This window comes from Indicator indicator, chromosome 2, assembly GCF_027791375.1.
Source record: "Indicator indicator isolate 239-I01 chromosome 2, UM_Iind_1.1, whole genome shotgun sequence".
Classification (NCBI taxonomy): domain Eukaryota; kingdom Metazoa; phylum Chordata; class Aves; order Piciformes; family Indicatoridae; genus Indicator; species Indicator indicator.
Genome location: NC_072011.1, coordinates 1069872 through 1085611, shown reverse-complemented (window position 1 = coordinate 1085611; position 15740 = coordinate 1069872). Strand labels below are relative to the sequence as shown.

General features: G+C 51.9%; 1 protein-coding gene across 1 annotated transcript in view; it reads right to left on the bottom strand.

The window, feature by feature from the left end:
• Positions 1–15740, bottom strand: part of CD109 (CD109 molecule) — a 106370-nt gene that overhangs the window by 77717 nt on the left and 12913 nt on the right. Inside the window, exons 3-5 of the mRNA XM_054398291.1 lie at positions 13074–13102; positions 9596–9826; positions 8740–8865 (exon numbers count right to left, since the gene is read on the bottom strand). Of these exons, the coding sequence (XP_054254266.1) occupies positions 8740–8865; positions 9596–9826; positions 13074–13102 (386 nt within the window). The remainder of the gene's footprint in view (positions 1–8739; positions 8866–9595; positions 9827–13073; positions 13103–15740) is intronic.

The window sequence follows — 15740 nt, the reverse complement described above, 5'->3', positions numbered from 1 at the left end:
GCACAGCTCCACAGGCTGCTGGAACACCCCCAGGGATGGGGACTCCAGCACTGCCCTGGGCAGACCATTTCAGTGTCTGAGAGCCCTCTCTGGGTAGGAATATTTCCTAGCATCCAGGCTGAACCTCCCCCGGTGCAGCTTGGAACCATTTCCTCTGCTCCTGTGGCTTGCCACCAAAGAGCAGAGGCTGTCCCCTCCTCACTCCAACCTCCCCTCAGGGAGTTGTAGGCATCTACATCCAGGTGGGTTCTGTACAAAACCCCCAAATACCCAAGCAAGCATCTGCATCATTTCTCTGCAGACAGAGAATCCTCACTCGATGACTTGTTTAGCAGCATCCTATCAAAAGCTGCCAGCAGCAGCGAAATGGCAGAAGGTGATTTAAGAGCAGTGCCTAAACCTGCAGTTGTGAGTCTGGAGCAAGGATTTTTCAAGAAGAAAATCTAAGCTCAGCTGGGCAGGAAACGTGGTTTGAGAAACTGAAGGAGCCTCCTGCTCTGGCAGGGGGCTTGGACTGGCTGAGCTTTGGAGGTCCCTTCCAGCCCCTAACATTCTGTGACTGTGATTCTCAGAAGTCATTTGGGTCTGACCCAACAAGTGAAATCACAGGAATCGCTTTCCCTCCACCCAGACTTCTTCTTCTTCTTCGGCAATTGAAAGTTTCTGAGACAAATCTGATCTAGGTGTATTTTCTTCTTTGTTTGTGCCACCTCTGCGAGTCAGCAGTGAAAGCATCAGGAAGGAGTCCGGGTGTGGTGTCAGAGCTTGGCCAGCACTCTGCTGGCAGCAGCTGCACTGCTCTGGCTGCTCTGCCGTCCCACGCCCCCTCACAGGCATTGCCCTGTCTCTGCTCTGCAACTGAATAAACACAGAGCTGTACCCAGACAGCGTCCACAGCACCACTCGGTGATTGCTTTGCTGCTGTCTTTTCACCTGCAGGAAGCAAACCCTCCATGAATTCCCTAGAGTTTGGTCAAATCCAGAAACTGAGTCCCACCACTGTCAGTGGTATCCACACTGTCAGATCCACACTAAATAGCAGGAAGCATGGGAGAGAGCTGACACTTTTTTTTTTAAGGAATAACACATAGAACCTTAAAATCAACTACTCAGATGTGAAATCCACAGCTGGTCTAGCAGCACAACATCACAGGATCACAGAATGTTAGGAGCTGGAGGGGACCTCCAAAGCTCAGCCAGTCCAGCCCTCAGCGTCACAGAATCAACTGCAACATACATAAAGCCTCAAAGGTTAAGAAATTCCAAGTGTAAACTATATCATGAACCCCAGCTGGTTCATTTATCATATACAACATTCTTCAAGCATCTTTTAGAAAGCCCTAAAAGATTATAACTCTTCAGTATGTGATCACCAATTGCCATAAATAACAACCTCCATAAATTAGATTTTAAAATCACAGTCACAGAATGCCAGGGGCTGGAAGGCAGCTCCAAAGCTCATCCAGTCCAACCCCCTGCCAGAGCAGGGGCACCTACAGCAGCTCACACAGGAACACAGCCAGATGGGCTTGGAATATCTCCAGAGAGGGAGACTCCACAACCCACCTGGGCAGCCTCCAACAGGCTTCTGTCAACCTCAAAGGGCAGAAAAAATTCTTCCTCCTGTTTGCATGGAACTTCCTATGGCTCAGCTTCCACCACTGCCCCTTGTGCTGGCATTGGGCATCACCCAGCAGAGCCTGGCTCCAGCCTCTGGGCACTCCCCCTGCACAGCTTTAGCACCAGCAAGGAGCTCACCTCTCAGGCTCCTCCTCTCCAAGCTCCAGAGCCCTCAGCTCCCTCAGCCTCTCCTCCTAAGGAAGATCTTCCACTGCCTTCAGCAGCTTTGGGGCTCTCTGCTGGACTCTCTCAAGCACTTCCCTGAGGTCCTTCTTGAGCTGAGGGGCCCAGAACTGGACACAAGATTCCAGCTGTGGCCTCAGCAGGGCAGAGTAGAGGGGGAGTAGAACCTCTCTTGACCTCCTAACCACAGCCTTTCTAATCCCTCCCAGGCTGCCATTGGCCTTCTTGGCCACCAGAGCACATTGCTGGCTCATGGGCAACTTCCCACCCACCAGGACCCCCAGGGCCTTTTCCCCTTCCCTGCTCTCCAGCAGCTCAGTCCCCAACCTCTCCTGCTCCATGAGGTTATTCTTTCCCAGGTGCAAGACCTTGAAAAACTTCTGGTCAGAGATGCCTACTACCAAAATGCAGCAGCTAAAAGTCTTTCAGCAGTAGGCTCCACAACAGGAAATTTAAGATACCCAACTAAAATATAAGGTGCAGGCTTTGGAACCAGCCTGTAATTACTTTGTCTTGTGTTTTCTTGGAAAAGCTGTACCAACACCTGAACTCTTATTAAAATGTACTACAGGATGTTTAACAGCAGCAAGCAGCCAGCACCTGATTTAAAACAGGATTCAGAGGCAATACTTCCAGGAATCCAGACTCAGCACCCTTGGGAACTGATCTGTAACCACTAGAAGGGAAATGTTATTAACTGACTCAAGAGAGAAACTTGGGACAGAAAGGGCTGCAGAGCTGACACTGTGACCAGAAAGCTCAGGTCACACAATCACAGAGTGTTAGGGGCTGGAAGGGAGCTCCAAAGCTCATCCAGCCCAACCCCCTGCCAGAGCAGGGGCACCTACAGCAGCTCACACAGGAACACAGCCAGATGGGGTTGGAATATCTCCAGAGAGGGAGACTCCACAACCCCCCTGGGCTGCCTCTGCCAGGGTTCTGCCACCCTCACAGACAGAGCAGGATCAGAGTCCCCAACCACCTGCCATGGGCGACCTGTTCCACCTCAGACCAGAGCAGGTTGCTCACAGCCACCTCCAGCCTGGCTGCAAAAACCTCCAGGGATGAGGCTTCCACCACCTCCCTGGGCAACCTGTGCCAGTGTCTCACCACCCTCATGGAGATGAATTTCTTCCTGATATCTAATCTGAATCTCCCCACTTCTAGTTTTGCTCCACCCCCCCCAGTCCTATCCCTACCTGACATCCTAAAAAGTCCCTCCCCAGCTTTCTTGTAGCCCCCTTCAGACACTGGAAGGCCACCAGAAGGTCTCCTTGGAGCCTTCTCTTCTCCAGACTGCACAACCCCAACTCTCTCAGTCTGTCTCCAGAGCAGAGCAGCTCCAGCCCTCTGCTCATCCTCGTGGCCCTTCTCCTCCTTGGGATCTTTACATTCCCTATAAATATGCAAGAGTTCAGACTGTCATTTATATGGATCTCTATCTCCTAGTTCCTCTTTTTCTCTCTTTTTAGGTGCAGTGTTTCTCAAATGTTCATCATCTCCTCTGTCAATGGAAAAAAAAAAATACCCCACTTGTGTTCTGCCCAAGTTAATCTTTTTCCCAAGAGTGTATTTTGTTAACTGCACCAAAAGCATTCTCAGCATATTCCACCTTGACTTGTCTGTGGTAACAATGAACAAAGCAAGCTGTGATATTATCCCTGCCCCTGGATATTCTCCATACTAATGTAAGCAATTGGAGCCCTCATTAAGAACTCCAAATATTCTGTGCTAAAAATCCTAGGTTTTGATAACTTAAGTCAGGGGAAAAAGGAAATGAAAATATGATAAAGACAACCCAGGAAAGGTTGTAGCCCAGTAGCTCTAGCAGGAGAGCCAATGTTCAGTGTTCAACACCTGAAGAATGGCTCCAAGCAAGGCAGCCAGCAATGACACTGTGCCAGTTCCAGCCTCAGGGCCCTCCAGTTTGACATAGACTCTGCTGCTGTGAATTTCCCCAGGCAATTTTGGGATCCCACTGGAGTTTCCAGTATGCCCTGGATTACAGCTGTGTGCTCCACAGGTCAGGTTTGCTGTTTCAATCATTTTGGAATGGCTCTTTCCCTCTCTCAGCTGGAGCCCTGCAGTGAGCTATTGGGAAAGGCAATTAACAAAACCTTCCCTGCTTCCTTTCTCCTTGTTCCTCAGGAAATGAGACATTCCCAGCCTGTCATATGTTTCTTACCCTCACCAGTGGTGTTCTTCAGGGCTTAGTGTTGGGACCACTTCTGTTTCACCTCTTTATTGCTGACCTTGATGAAGACCCAGAGTGTGTCAGCAGTGAGTTCTCAGATGACACCGAGTTAGGGTCAGTGTGGATCTGCACCAGGGGAGGGAGGCTCTGCAGGGGGACTTGGATAGATTGGATCCATGGCCTGCAGTGACCAGGGGGAGCTTCAACAAAGCCTAGTGCCAGGTCCTGCCCTTGGGGCACAACAACCCCAAGCAAGGCTGCAGGCTTGGGGCAGTGTGGCTGGAAAGCTGCTGGCAGCAAGGGAGCTGGGGGTGCTGATGGGCAAGCAGCTGAAGAGGAGGCAGCAGTGTGCCCAGGTGGCCAAGAAAGCCAAAGGCATCCTGGCTGGGATCAGCAATGCTGTGTCCAGCAGGAGCAGGGAGGGGATTGTCCCCTGGGACTCAGCTCTGGGGAGGCCACACCTGGAGTGTTGTGTCCAGTTTGGGGCACCTGAATGCAAGAGAGATGTGGAGGTGCTGGAGCCAGGGCAGAGGAGGGCAAGGAAGCTGGGAAGGGGCTGGAGAAGAAATGTGCTGGAGAGAGGCTGAAGGAGCTGGGGCTGGTTTGTGTGAAAGAGAGGAGGCTGAGGGGAGACCTCCTGGCTGTCTGCAGCTCCCTGCAAGGAGGTTGTGGAGAGGTTGGTGCTGGTCTCTTCTGCCAGGTCAGTAGTGAGAGAAGAAGAGGAAGAGCCTCAAGCTGCCCCTGGGGAGGTTTAGAGTGGCCCTTAGGCAGCAGAGTGGTCAGGGCTTGGAATGTGCTGGGCAGGGAGGTGGTGGAGTGCCCAAGGCTGGCTGTGTTTGAAGGTGGTTTGGCTGTGGTGCTTGGGGCTGTGGTTTAGGGGTGCCCCTTGTAGAGTAGGGTTAATGGTTGGGCTTGGGGATCCTGAGGGGCTTCTCCAGCCTGAATGCTGCTGGGATTCTGTGATTAACCTTCTGCAATAGCACTGAATGGCTAAAATTTAGAGTACCATCAGCTACAGTCTCCTAAGCCTTCACTTCATTGCCTGTTTTCTCACAGCTGTGAGATCAATCTGCTAGGCACTTTTCTTTCCATCCTATAATTTGTTTTTTTTTCCCTCTGTGGTTTTGTGTCAGGAGGGAGTGGCACCCACATTCAGGTCCTGAAAGCAGCTGTTGCAGTTCCTTCCAGCAGTGTCCTCATGACTTGAGCATTACTCAAGACTTTGCAGAAAGCCCAAACAGAATTTAACAAACACTTTCTCTCCTGGGAATGGGGCTGGTGAAGACACCAACCACTGACACCAGCCTTTGTTCCCATGCCTGAGCCACGCTTTCCCACCTCCTGAAACACCTCTGCAGCTCTGAGTGGTGCTTTGCAGTCAGTCAGATCAGTGCTGGTCTGACTCAGGCACACAAAGACACAGTTTGGGTCCCTTTGCCTCGACATGCTTTAGGTCTCAGCTTTACCACAGCCTCCTCAGTGTGTCTGAGAAGCTACTGAACAGCAGCACAGGGAAGGGAAGGAGCAGCCAAGCACAGGGACAAGGGCAGGAGCCACTGAAAACTTTTTCCCATCAAAGACAATGGTAACAAACTCCACACCCACGGGAGAACACATTCCAAAAAATCCAGTCCTGACACTTGAGCATCAGCCTCACCTCCCTCAGCCTGGAAAAATCCATCCAGCATGCAACCAGGGATGGAAAATATCACTCACAAGTCACACATGGTCACAGGAGTCATTCTGCTTCCCATCCCACCACCACCTCCCTCGTCAGGGGACACTAAGCAGTCCTGACTGCCCCTGCTAAATGTCTCTGAAGAGCCACTGCAAGCCAAGTTCAGAAATGAAGTCCCAAATTCACAGTGTCACAGAACAGTAGAGGTTGGAAGGGACCTGCAGACCTCCTCCAGTCCAACCCCCTGCCAGAGCAGCAGCACCCAGGGCAGGCCACACAGCAATGCATCCAGGTGGGCTTGGAAAGGCTCCAGAGAAGGAGACTCCACAACCTCTCTGGGCAGCCTGCTCCAGGCCTCCCTCACCCTCACACCAAAGAAGTTTCTCCTCCTCTTGAGCTGAAACCTTCTCTCTTCCACTTTGTCTCCATTGCTCCTTGGCTTCTTGCTGTGCAGCACCCAGCAGAGCTTGGCCCCCTCCACTTGACCCCCAGCCCTCAGCTCTTGAGAGACATTGATCAGATCCCCTCTCAGCCTGCTCTTCTCCACACTAAACAGCCCCAGGGCTCTCAGGCTCTCTTCCCAGGGGAGATGCTCAAGTCCCCTAAGCATCCTCCTGCCTCTCCCTTGCACTCTCTCCAGCAGCTCTCTGTCTCTCTTCAACTGGGGAGCCCCAAACTGGACACAGGATTGCAGCTGTGGTCTCAGCAGGGCAGAGCACAGCAGAGGGGGAGCAGAACCTCCCTAGCCCTGCTGGCCACACTTTGCTTGCTGCACCCCAGGACCCCATTGGCTCTCTTGACCACCAGGGCACATTGCTGTCCCATGCAGAACTTGCTGCCCACCAGCACTCCAAGCTCTTTCTCCATGGAGCTGCTCACCAGCAGGGCAGCCTCTAACCTGTCCTGCTGCCTGCTGTTGTTCCTCCCCAGATGCAGGACCCTGCCCTTGTCCTTCTTGAACTCCATGAGCTTTGCCTGCAGCCAGCTCTCAGCCTGTCCAGCTCTGGCTGGATGCCAGCACAGCCTGAGGGGTGTCAGCCACCCCCAGTTTGGTATCATCAGGAATTTGCGGAGGGTACTCTCAATGCCCTCAGCCAGGTGGTTGATAAAGATATTGATCAAAACTGGACCCAGCACTGATCCCTGGGGAGCACCACTGCCCACAGGCCTCCAAGCTGACTCTGTGCCACTGCTGACAACCCCCTGAGCTCTGTTGTGGAGCCAGTTTGCAATCCACCTCATGGACCAACCATCTGCGCTGCATTTCCTGAGCTGTTCTATGAGGATGTTATGGGAGACAGTACAATTCCAGGCATGCAAAGCAGGCTGAATAAAAACCTGGCACACAGAGTTTGGAACTGCTAAACCTTCAGCTTCTTTTGCAAGATACTCCACAGGATATGAGCACAGCTTAAAGGCTTGGACTCACAGAACTCACACCAACACCCCAGGCCACAGCAGATTTGGTAGGCAAGAGCTTCCCTTTACAATTCGTCCTTTCTACCTTGCAGTTATTTTTCCCCCATCAGCAGCTCATTAGTCATTGCAAACTGTTGAACCAGCCCTAAAAGCAGGCAGAGGTTTGCAAATAGCCTTTGATTCCACACCCCTTGAGAGGGTGCCTGGCTGGCTGCACAGCAGGGCACAAGGAATTTCTCTGTCATCCACTCACAAAATAAACAGGAGGCTGTTAAAAAAAATAAAATTAGTAGCCCATGAAATTCCTGCTATTAGCATTCAACCTCCCTCACCTTTTACATCACTTGTGTAGGTCAGAATCAAAACACATCCCTTAGAATAAAATACTGATTTTTTTTTTTTATCTGTATTTACACACTCTGCTGGATAAAGAACTGCCTGGATGGGACCAAAGAGTGGTGCTCCATGGAGTTAAACCAGCTGGTGGCCAGGCACCAGTGGTGTTCCTCAGGACTCAGTGTTGGAACCACTTCTGTTTCACCTCTTTATTGCTGACCTTGATGAAGACCCAGAGTGTGTCAGCAGTGAGTTCTCAGATGACACCGAGTTAGGGTCAGTGTGGATCTGCACCAGGGGAGGGAGGCTCTGCAGGGGGACTTGGATAGATTGGATCCATGGCCTGCAGTGACCAGGGGGAGCTTCAACAAAGCCTAGTGCCAGGTGCTGCCCTTGGGGCACAACAACCCCAAGCAAGGCTGCAGGCTTGGGGCAGTGTGGCTGGAAAGCTGCTGGCAGCAAGGGAGCTGGGGGTGCTGATGGGCTAGCAGCTGAAGAGGAGGCAGCAGTGTGCCCAGGTGGCCAAGAAAGCCAAAGGCATCCTGGCTGGGATCAGCAATGCTGTGTCCAGCAGGAGCAGGGAGGGGATTGTCCCCTGGGACTCAGCTCTGGGGAGGCCACACCTGGAGTGTTGTGTCCAGTTTGGGACACCTGAATGCAAGAGAGATGTGGAGGTGCTGGAGCCAGGGCAGAGGAGGGCAAGGAAGCTGGGAAGAGTCTGGAGAAGAAATGTGCTGGAGAGAGACTGAAGGAGCTGGGGCTGGTTAGTGTGAAAGAGAGGAGGCTGAGGGGAGACCTCCTGGCTGTCTGCAGCTCCCTGCAAGGAGGTTGTGGAGAGGTTGGTGCTGGTCTCTTCTGCCAGGTGATTAGTGAGAGAAGAAGAGGGCAGAGCCTCAAGCTGCCCCTGGGGAGGTTTAGAGTGGCCCTTAGGCAGCAGAGTGGTCAGGGCTTGGAATGTGCTGGGCAGGGAGGTGGTGGAGTGCCCAAGGCTGGCTGTGTTTGAAGGTGGTTTGGCTGTGGTGCTTGGGGCTGTGGTTTAGGGGTGCCCCTTGCAGAGTAGGGTTCATGGTTGGGTTGGGGATCCTGAGGGGTTTTTCCTGCCTGAATGTTGCTGTGATTGTGATTCCCTTACAAAACCAAATACTACTGAAGATCCTGGGAGGTTTGCATCTTCTCTGGGGCTTGCCAGGAGGGAAGCACTTCCTCATCTCATGGTCCATGCTTATTTCTGGTTTGCTACCCCAAAGCTTTATGCACCTCCATCAGCAGAAATGAAAGCTCTCTGTGACTTGGCAGGGTCACTACTCACGTTCACTTCCACCTCTATGGACCAGTCTCCTAGGGGAGGGTTCATTGATAACTGAAACTTCTTGGAAACTACTCCCAGATCTCCCTCCTCCATCAACCATTGCTGAATCAGCTTCTTCCGAGGGTCCTAGGAGAAAAGCCAGGCTGCATGTCAAGTGAATGCCAGGGGTCTTGCCAGCAAGATTTGAGCAGCAATGCACAGGACCCTGATTTGTCACAGAAACTTGGAGCACATTCAGAAATTCATGGAATGCTTTGGAAGGGACTTTCAAGATCATCCAGTTCCAACCCCTTGCCATGGGCAGGGACACCTCCCACCAGCCCAAGTTGCTCAAGGGCTCATCCAGCCTGGCTTTGAACACGTCCAGGGAGGAAGCCTCCCTGGGCAGCCTTCCTGGGCAGCCTGTTCAGTGTCTCCCCACTCTCACTGGAAAAATTTCTTCCTAATCTCCAGTCTCAATCTGCCCTCCTCAAACCTCAACCCATTCCCTTTCATCCTTTCCCTACAAGCCCTTGTAACAAGTCCCTTCCTGGCTTTCTTGTAGCCCCCTTTTAAGTGATAGAAGGCTGCTTATAAGGTCTGCCCAGAGCCTTCTCTTCTCCCTCCCTGGGCAACCTGTGCCAGTGTTCCACCACCCTCCTGCTGCACAACTTCTTCCTCACATCCAATCTCAAGCTGCTCTGCTCTCCTTTGAAGCCATTGTGCCTGCTCCTGTCCTTGCAGCCCTTTGCAAACAGTCTCTTTGCAGCCGTCTCTTCTCCAGGCTGAACAGCCCCAACCCTCCCAGCCTGTCCCCATAGGAGAGGTGCTGCAGCCCTCTGTTCATCCTGGTGGCCAGATTCCTATGGATACTTACTCGGATGTAGATGTTCAGGGATGCTTGGTAAGGCTTCAGGTCAGGGTAGATGGTGACAACTCGGAACATCACCTCTTGTCCTGGCTTATAGATGGATTTATCAGTCTGGATGAAGGCAGAAATGCTCTTTGGCACATATGTGAGGCTGGTACGGTTGGAGAAGACCTGCTGGCCCCCAGCATGGCCTTCCACCAGCAACTCATAGTTCCTAGCAGCACTGTTCAAAGGCAGCTAAAAGAAGAAAAAAAAACCACCAGTGACACTGTGACCACTGGCCACAATGGGCCTGAAGATAGCAGTGCTCTGAAAACATGTTCTTTAACATAAAGCTCTGACTTAGTCCTGAACACATCAGCTGAAGCAGATCCTCAGAAAGAGGAAGAGGAGCCTGAGAGGTGAGCTCCTTGCTGGTGCTCAAGATGTGCAGGGGGAGTGCCCAGAGGCTGGAGCCAGGCTCTGCTGGGTGATGCCCAATGCCAGCACAAGGGGCAGTGGTGGAAGCTGAGCCATAGGAAGTTCCATGGGAACAGGAGGAAGAATTTTTTCTCTGTGAGGGTGACAGAAGCCTGTTGGAGGCTGCCCAGGGGAGTTATGGAGTCTCCCTCTCTGGAGATATTCCAAGCCCATCTGGCTGTGTTCCTGTGTGAGCTGCTGTAGGTGCCCCTGCTCTAGCAGGGGGTTGGACTGGATGAGCTTTGGAGCTGCCTTCCAGTCCCTGGCATTCTGTGGTTCTGTGAAAGCTTGAGTGGTGTGCTCCTGTTTGCAGTTACAAGTGTAAAGCTGAAGTAAAACTTCCTAAGTCAGGGAAACTAAACCAGCCAGGCTTGCACATGGGAATGAACCACTCCTCTTGCACCAGTGATAAAAATCACAGCTGCTAAATGACCAGGCACAGCCCTCCAGAGGTATCCTACCAAGCTCTGTGTCAAAAGGCTGCTGTGCTGTCAGAACTCACTCTGGAAGTGCAGAGTCTCAGCTCCTGTGACCTGGAAAGAGGAATAAGCTATGACTTTATTCCTCTCTGGTGCCTTTCTGTTTTGAAAAATAAGCCAGGGGGAAAAAAAAAACCAAACTAAAATGAGGAAGGGGAAACACAAACAGGCTCCTGTTTCACTGATATGATGACAGAGGAAAAAGAGAGTCCTCCTTTAAAATCTGGCCTAATAGAACTAAATTTCAGGTGCAAAGCTGCACACTGAAATAGATTCTGCAGCATTTTTTCCAGCTGCAGGTTTGTGTGCACACAGTGCCAGGAACATCTGATTCACAGCTTGCAACTCTCCAGCTTCCACATCAAGGATTCTGGAATCTACTGAGCAGGAGGAACAGCCTCAGTTACAGCATCTGTCAAATGTTACCTCCAAATTAATTGACTTATTAATATTACCATTTATTAAGGAAGGTTTATCCCCTAAAAGTCAGACAGGAGACAAGACGTTATGGCCACAGGGGTCTTAGGTTGGCCATGGTGGCCTTAGGCTGAAGGTTGGACTTGAGCTTAAAGATCTCTTCCCACTGAAACAATTCTCTAAGTCCAGGAAATGTTGTGAGCATTCAAAATCAAAGTGGGAGGGAAATGAGGTCCTTTTGTCTTATCACAGCAGTGGATTTTCTTCCTGCAGCAGACTTTTAACATACATGCAAGGACTGACTTTGAGGTGAACCCCATGAGGGTCAACCAGAGCAAGTGCAGGGCTCTGCACCTGGGCTGAACAATCCTCACTGGCAAGACAGACTGGGGGAGGAGGGGAGAGAAAGCAGCCCTGAGGAAAAGGACCTGGGGGTGCTGGTGGGGGAGAAGCTGGCCAGGAGCAGGCAGTGTGAGCTTGCAGCACAGAAGGCAAATCACAGCCTGGGCTGCAACCAAAGCAGCATTGCCAGCAGAGCCAGAGAGGTGATTCTGACACTTTGCTCTGCTCTGCTCAGACCTCCCCTGCAGTGCTGTGTGCAGCTCTGGAGCCCTCAGCACAGGAAGGACATGGAGCTGATGGAGAGGGGCCAGAGGAGGCCAGGAAAATGCTCAGGGGCTTGGAGCAGCTCTGCCAGGAGGACAGGCTGAGGGAGCTGGGAGTGTTCAGCCTGGAGAAGAGAAGGCTGCAGGGACACCTAAGAGCAGCCTGCCAGGACCTGAAGGGGCTCCAAGAAGGCTGCAGAGAGACTGTTTGCAAAGGGCTGCAGGGACAGGAGCAGGGACAATGGCTTCAAAGTAGAGCAGAGCAGCTTGGGATTGGATGTGAGGAAGAAGTTGTGCAGCAGGAGGGTGGTGGAACACTGGCACAGGTTGCCCAGGGAGGTGGTTGAGGCTCCATCCCTGGAGATCTTGCAGGTGAGGCTGGAGAGGGCTGTGGGCAAGCTGCTCTAGCTGGGGATGTGCCTGCTGGGTACAGAGGGGTTGGGCTGGATGAGCTGTGAGGTCCCTTCCAGCCAAGACCACTCTCTGACTCTCTCCAGGTCTGTAAACACCACATAGAGCCCTCATCCATGTTTCTGTCTCCTGCTCCCACAGGAGCAATGACAGCCAGCATGGGTGGCTCTTTGTCTTTGGAAAGCTCCTTCCTTCCTGCACCAACAGTGACAAAACTGCCTGCTGCACCCTTCCTGCTGTCAGAGTCAGAGGCAATGAAGTCTGTGTGGCAGGAGCAGTGAATTAGGGCGGCTGAGGTGCAGAGCAACCCAGCTGCAGCTCAGGCATCTATGGGGACAGACTGCACTGCCACAGCACTGCCAGAAGGTCACTGCTGCCAGAATGGGAACCACTGACCTCAACCCCACCAAGCTCCTGCTCTAAAAGGTTGTTTCTCAACCCAGCTATGATGGAAGGTAGCTTTTAGCAGCAGGTAGTAGGAACTTGTGGTGCAAATGGTTTGTTTCAGTCAGTGGTGAATGGTTTCACTCTCTCCATCCTGGCACTCCTAACATAGGGAGAAAAAGACTTCTCCTGACCATGTCAGCCACCAGCACCTCAGACAAGGAAGCCTCTGTTGCCCTCTGGAAAAGATGACAGCTGGAACCATCAATTCATTACCCACCTTCTGCTACAGCCAGCTACACTCTGGACAAAACACCAACCCCACCAGGGCTACACAAATAAGAACTTTCATCTAGCAATGAAACTACTCATCCATTCTCATCACTTTCAGATAGTGGGGAGAGAGGGAGGAATTCACTTTGGCTAGCTTTATGTGGTGGGTTGAAAATTCTCCCTCCCAACATAAAATTGCTAGGCCAGCTCAGCTGGGAAGCAGATGATGCTGGATTTACAAGGAAAAGTGCAATCTAAAATATGGAATGCAATAAATAAGTACAAAATACACAACATTTACATTTATGTGCAATGTATGAACAACACAAGAACCCCCCCTGGACAAACCAAGGGGGTACTAAGAGCTTCCCCCTCCCTGCTCCTCAGCACCCCCTGATGAAGAGCTACAGAGAGTCAATGTTTTCTGAGGGAGGGGGAAAGGGAAGGAATACTTACTGCTGGAAGAACAAGAGTCCCAAAGGAATCTGAATGGAAAAAGAAGAAACAGCAGTGTCAGAACCCTTATAAAACCCTCCCCATACATCATTATTAGCAGGTCAATTAGAAGAGCTCTGCTCCTCCTCAATTCCCACGCTGCCCACAACGTCCCTCAGAGAGCCACGGTCCCTGGATGTGGCTTCTCTGGAGCTCAGGGCACAGGAGCTGCCCAGCCAACCACTGGTTGCCCAGAGTGCACACAATTATCCCAGAATCCCAGCAGCATTCAGGCTGGAGAAGCCCCTCAGGATCCCCAACCCAACCATTAACCCTACTCTGCAAGGGGCACCCCTAAACCACAGCCCCAAGCACCACAGCCAAACCACCTTCAAACACAGCCAGCCTTGGGCACTCCACCACCTCCCTGCCCAGCACATTCCAAGCCCTGACCACTCTGCTGCCTAAGGGCCACTCTAAACCTCCCCAGGGGCAGCTTGAGGCTCTGCCCTCTTCTTCTCTCACTAATCACCTGGCAGAAGAGACCAGCACCAACCTCTCCACAACCTCCTTGCAGGGAGCTGCAGACAGCCAGGAGGTCTCCCCTCAGCCTCCTCTCTTTCACACTAACCATCCCCAGCTCCTGTTCCAGTGTTCCACCACCCTCCTGCTGCACAACTTCTTCCTCACATCCAATCTCAAGCTGCTCTGCTCTCCTTTGAAGCCATTGTCCCTGCTCCTGTCCCTGCAGCCCTTTGCAAACAGTCTCTCTGCAGCCTTCTTGGAGCCCCTTCAGGTCCTGGCAGGCTGCTCTTAGGTGTCCCTGCAGCCTTCTCTTCTCCAGGCTGAACACCCCCAGCTCCCTCAGCCTATCCTCCTAGCCTCCTAGCAGAGCTGCTCCAACCCCCTGGAGTTTAAGTGACTTCCTCAATTAAAACTTTTCTACCTACACCCTCATCCCTCCTCAGCCCTGTGTGAGCATGGAAAACCATCTCTGGACTCACTTCAGACTGATTTCCTGACATGATGCCACATCGTTCTCCTGGCAGCTGCCTTCACAAATCCATGATCAGGAGGAATGTTTACAGAAAAGGATTTTCTTTTGTAGTGCTAAATGGATTTTTTTTTTTTCTACCGCAGAGTCTGCTTCAAAAGCTCATATCAGAGAAATAAAAAACTGCATTCTTCAGTGTCCTTCCAGATTTTTATTCCTAATCAAAATAGGGATTTTGACACCCCCCATGGCAGGGGTTTGGAACTAGATGATCCTTGTGGTCCCTTCCAACCCTGACTGATTCTGTGGTTCTATAATTCATTAATTATAGGTTATTTAAAAAAAAAAAAAAAAGAAGAAGAAGAAGAAGGAAGCATAAATACTTAAGAATATTGTGTCCAGTTTGGGGCTCCCCAGCTGAAGAGAGCCAGAGAGCTGCTGGAGAGAGTGCAAGGGAGAGGCAGGAGGATGCTTAGGGGACTTGAGCATCTGCCCTGGGAAGAGAGCCTGAGAGCCCTGGGGCTGTTTAGTCTGGAGAAGAGAAGGCTGAGAGGGATCTGATCAATGTCTGTCAAGAGCTGAGGGCTGGGGGTCAAGTGGAGGGGGCCAAGCTCTGCTGGGTGCTGCACAGCAAGAAGCCAAGGAGCACTGGAGACAAAGTGGAAGAGAGAAGGTTTCATCTCAAGAGGAGGAGAAACTTCTTTGGTGTGAGGGTGAGGGAGGCCTGGAGCAGGCTGCCCAGAGAGGTTGTGGAGTCTCCTTCTCTGGAGCGTTTCCAACCCCACCTGGATGCATTGCTGTGTGGCCTGCCCTGGGTGATGCTGCTCTGGCAGGGGGTTGGACTGGAGGAGCTCTGCAGGTCACTTCGAAGCCCTCCCATTCTGTGATTCTGTGATCAAGGTGCCCCTTACATAACCTGTGGTGATTTTAATTCTCCTCCTAGAAGTGTTACAGTGTCTATAAGTAAATGTTGGATCACCTTAGTACAATGTCTTGGGCAACAGCACAACGAATGAGGTAATTGCTGGAGCAGGTGTGCACTGCTGGCTGTGATGCAAAATCATAGAAACAATAATATTTAATTTCTGTGTTGTTGGTTCTGTACACAAACTGCTGTTCTTTGAGCTAACAACCTGCTGGAGCTGTGATTTCTTGCCCAGCACCTGTTCCAAAGCAAAGCAATTATCTCAAATCTGTGCTCTGCACACCAGCCAAGGGACCCCTTTTGGGGGGGCTACAGAATAAAGGGAAGGATGCTGTCCTTCCTCCTCCCTCACCATGGCATTCCCTGTGTCTTTCAGCTCCACATGGCAAAGGACTTACCACAGAATCCCAGCAACATTCAGGCTGGAGAAGCCCCTCAGGAGCCCCAAGCCCAACCATGAACCCTACTCTGCAAGGGGCACCCCTAAACCACAGCCCCAAGCACCACAGCCAAACCACCTTCAAACACAGCCAGCCTTGGGCACTCCACCACCTCCCTGCCCAGCACATTCCAAGCCCTGACCACTCTGCTGCCTAAGGGCCACTCTAAACCTCCCCAGGGGCAGCTTGAGGCTCTGCCCTCTTCTTCTCTCACTAATCACCTGGCAGAAGAGACCAGCACCAACCTCTCCACAACCTCCTTGCAGGGAGCTGCAGACAGCCAGGAGGTCTCCCCTCAGCCTCCTCTCTTTCACACTAACCAGCCCCAG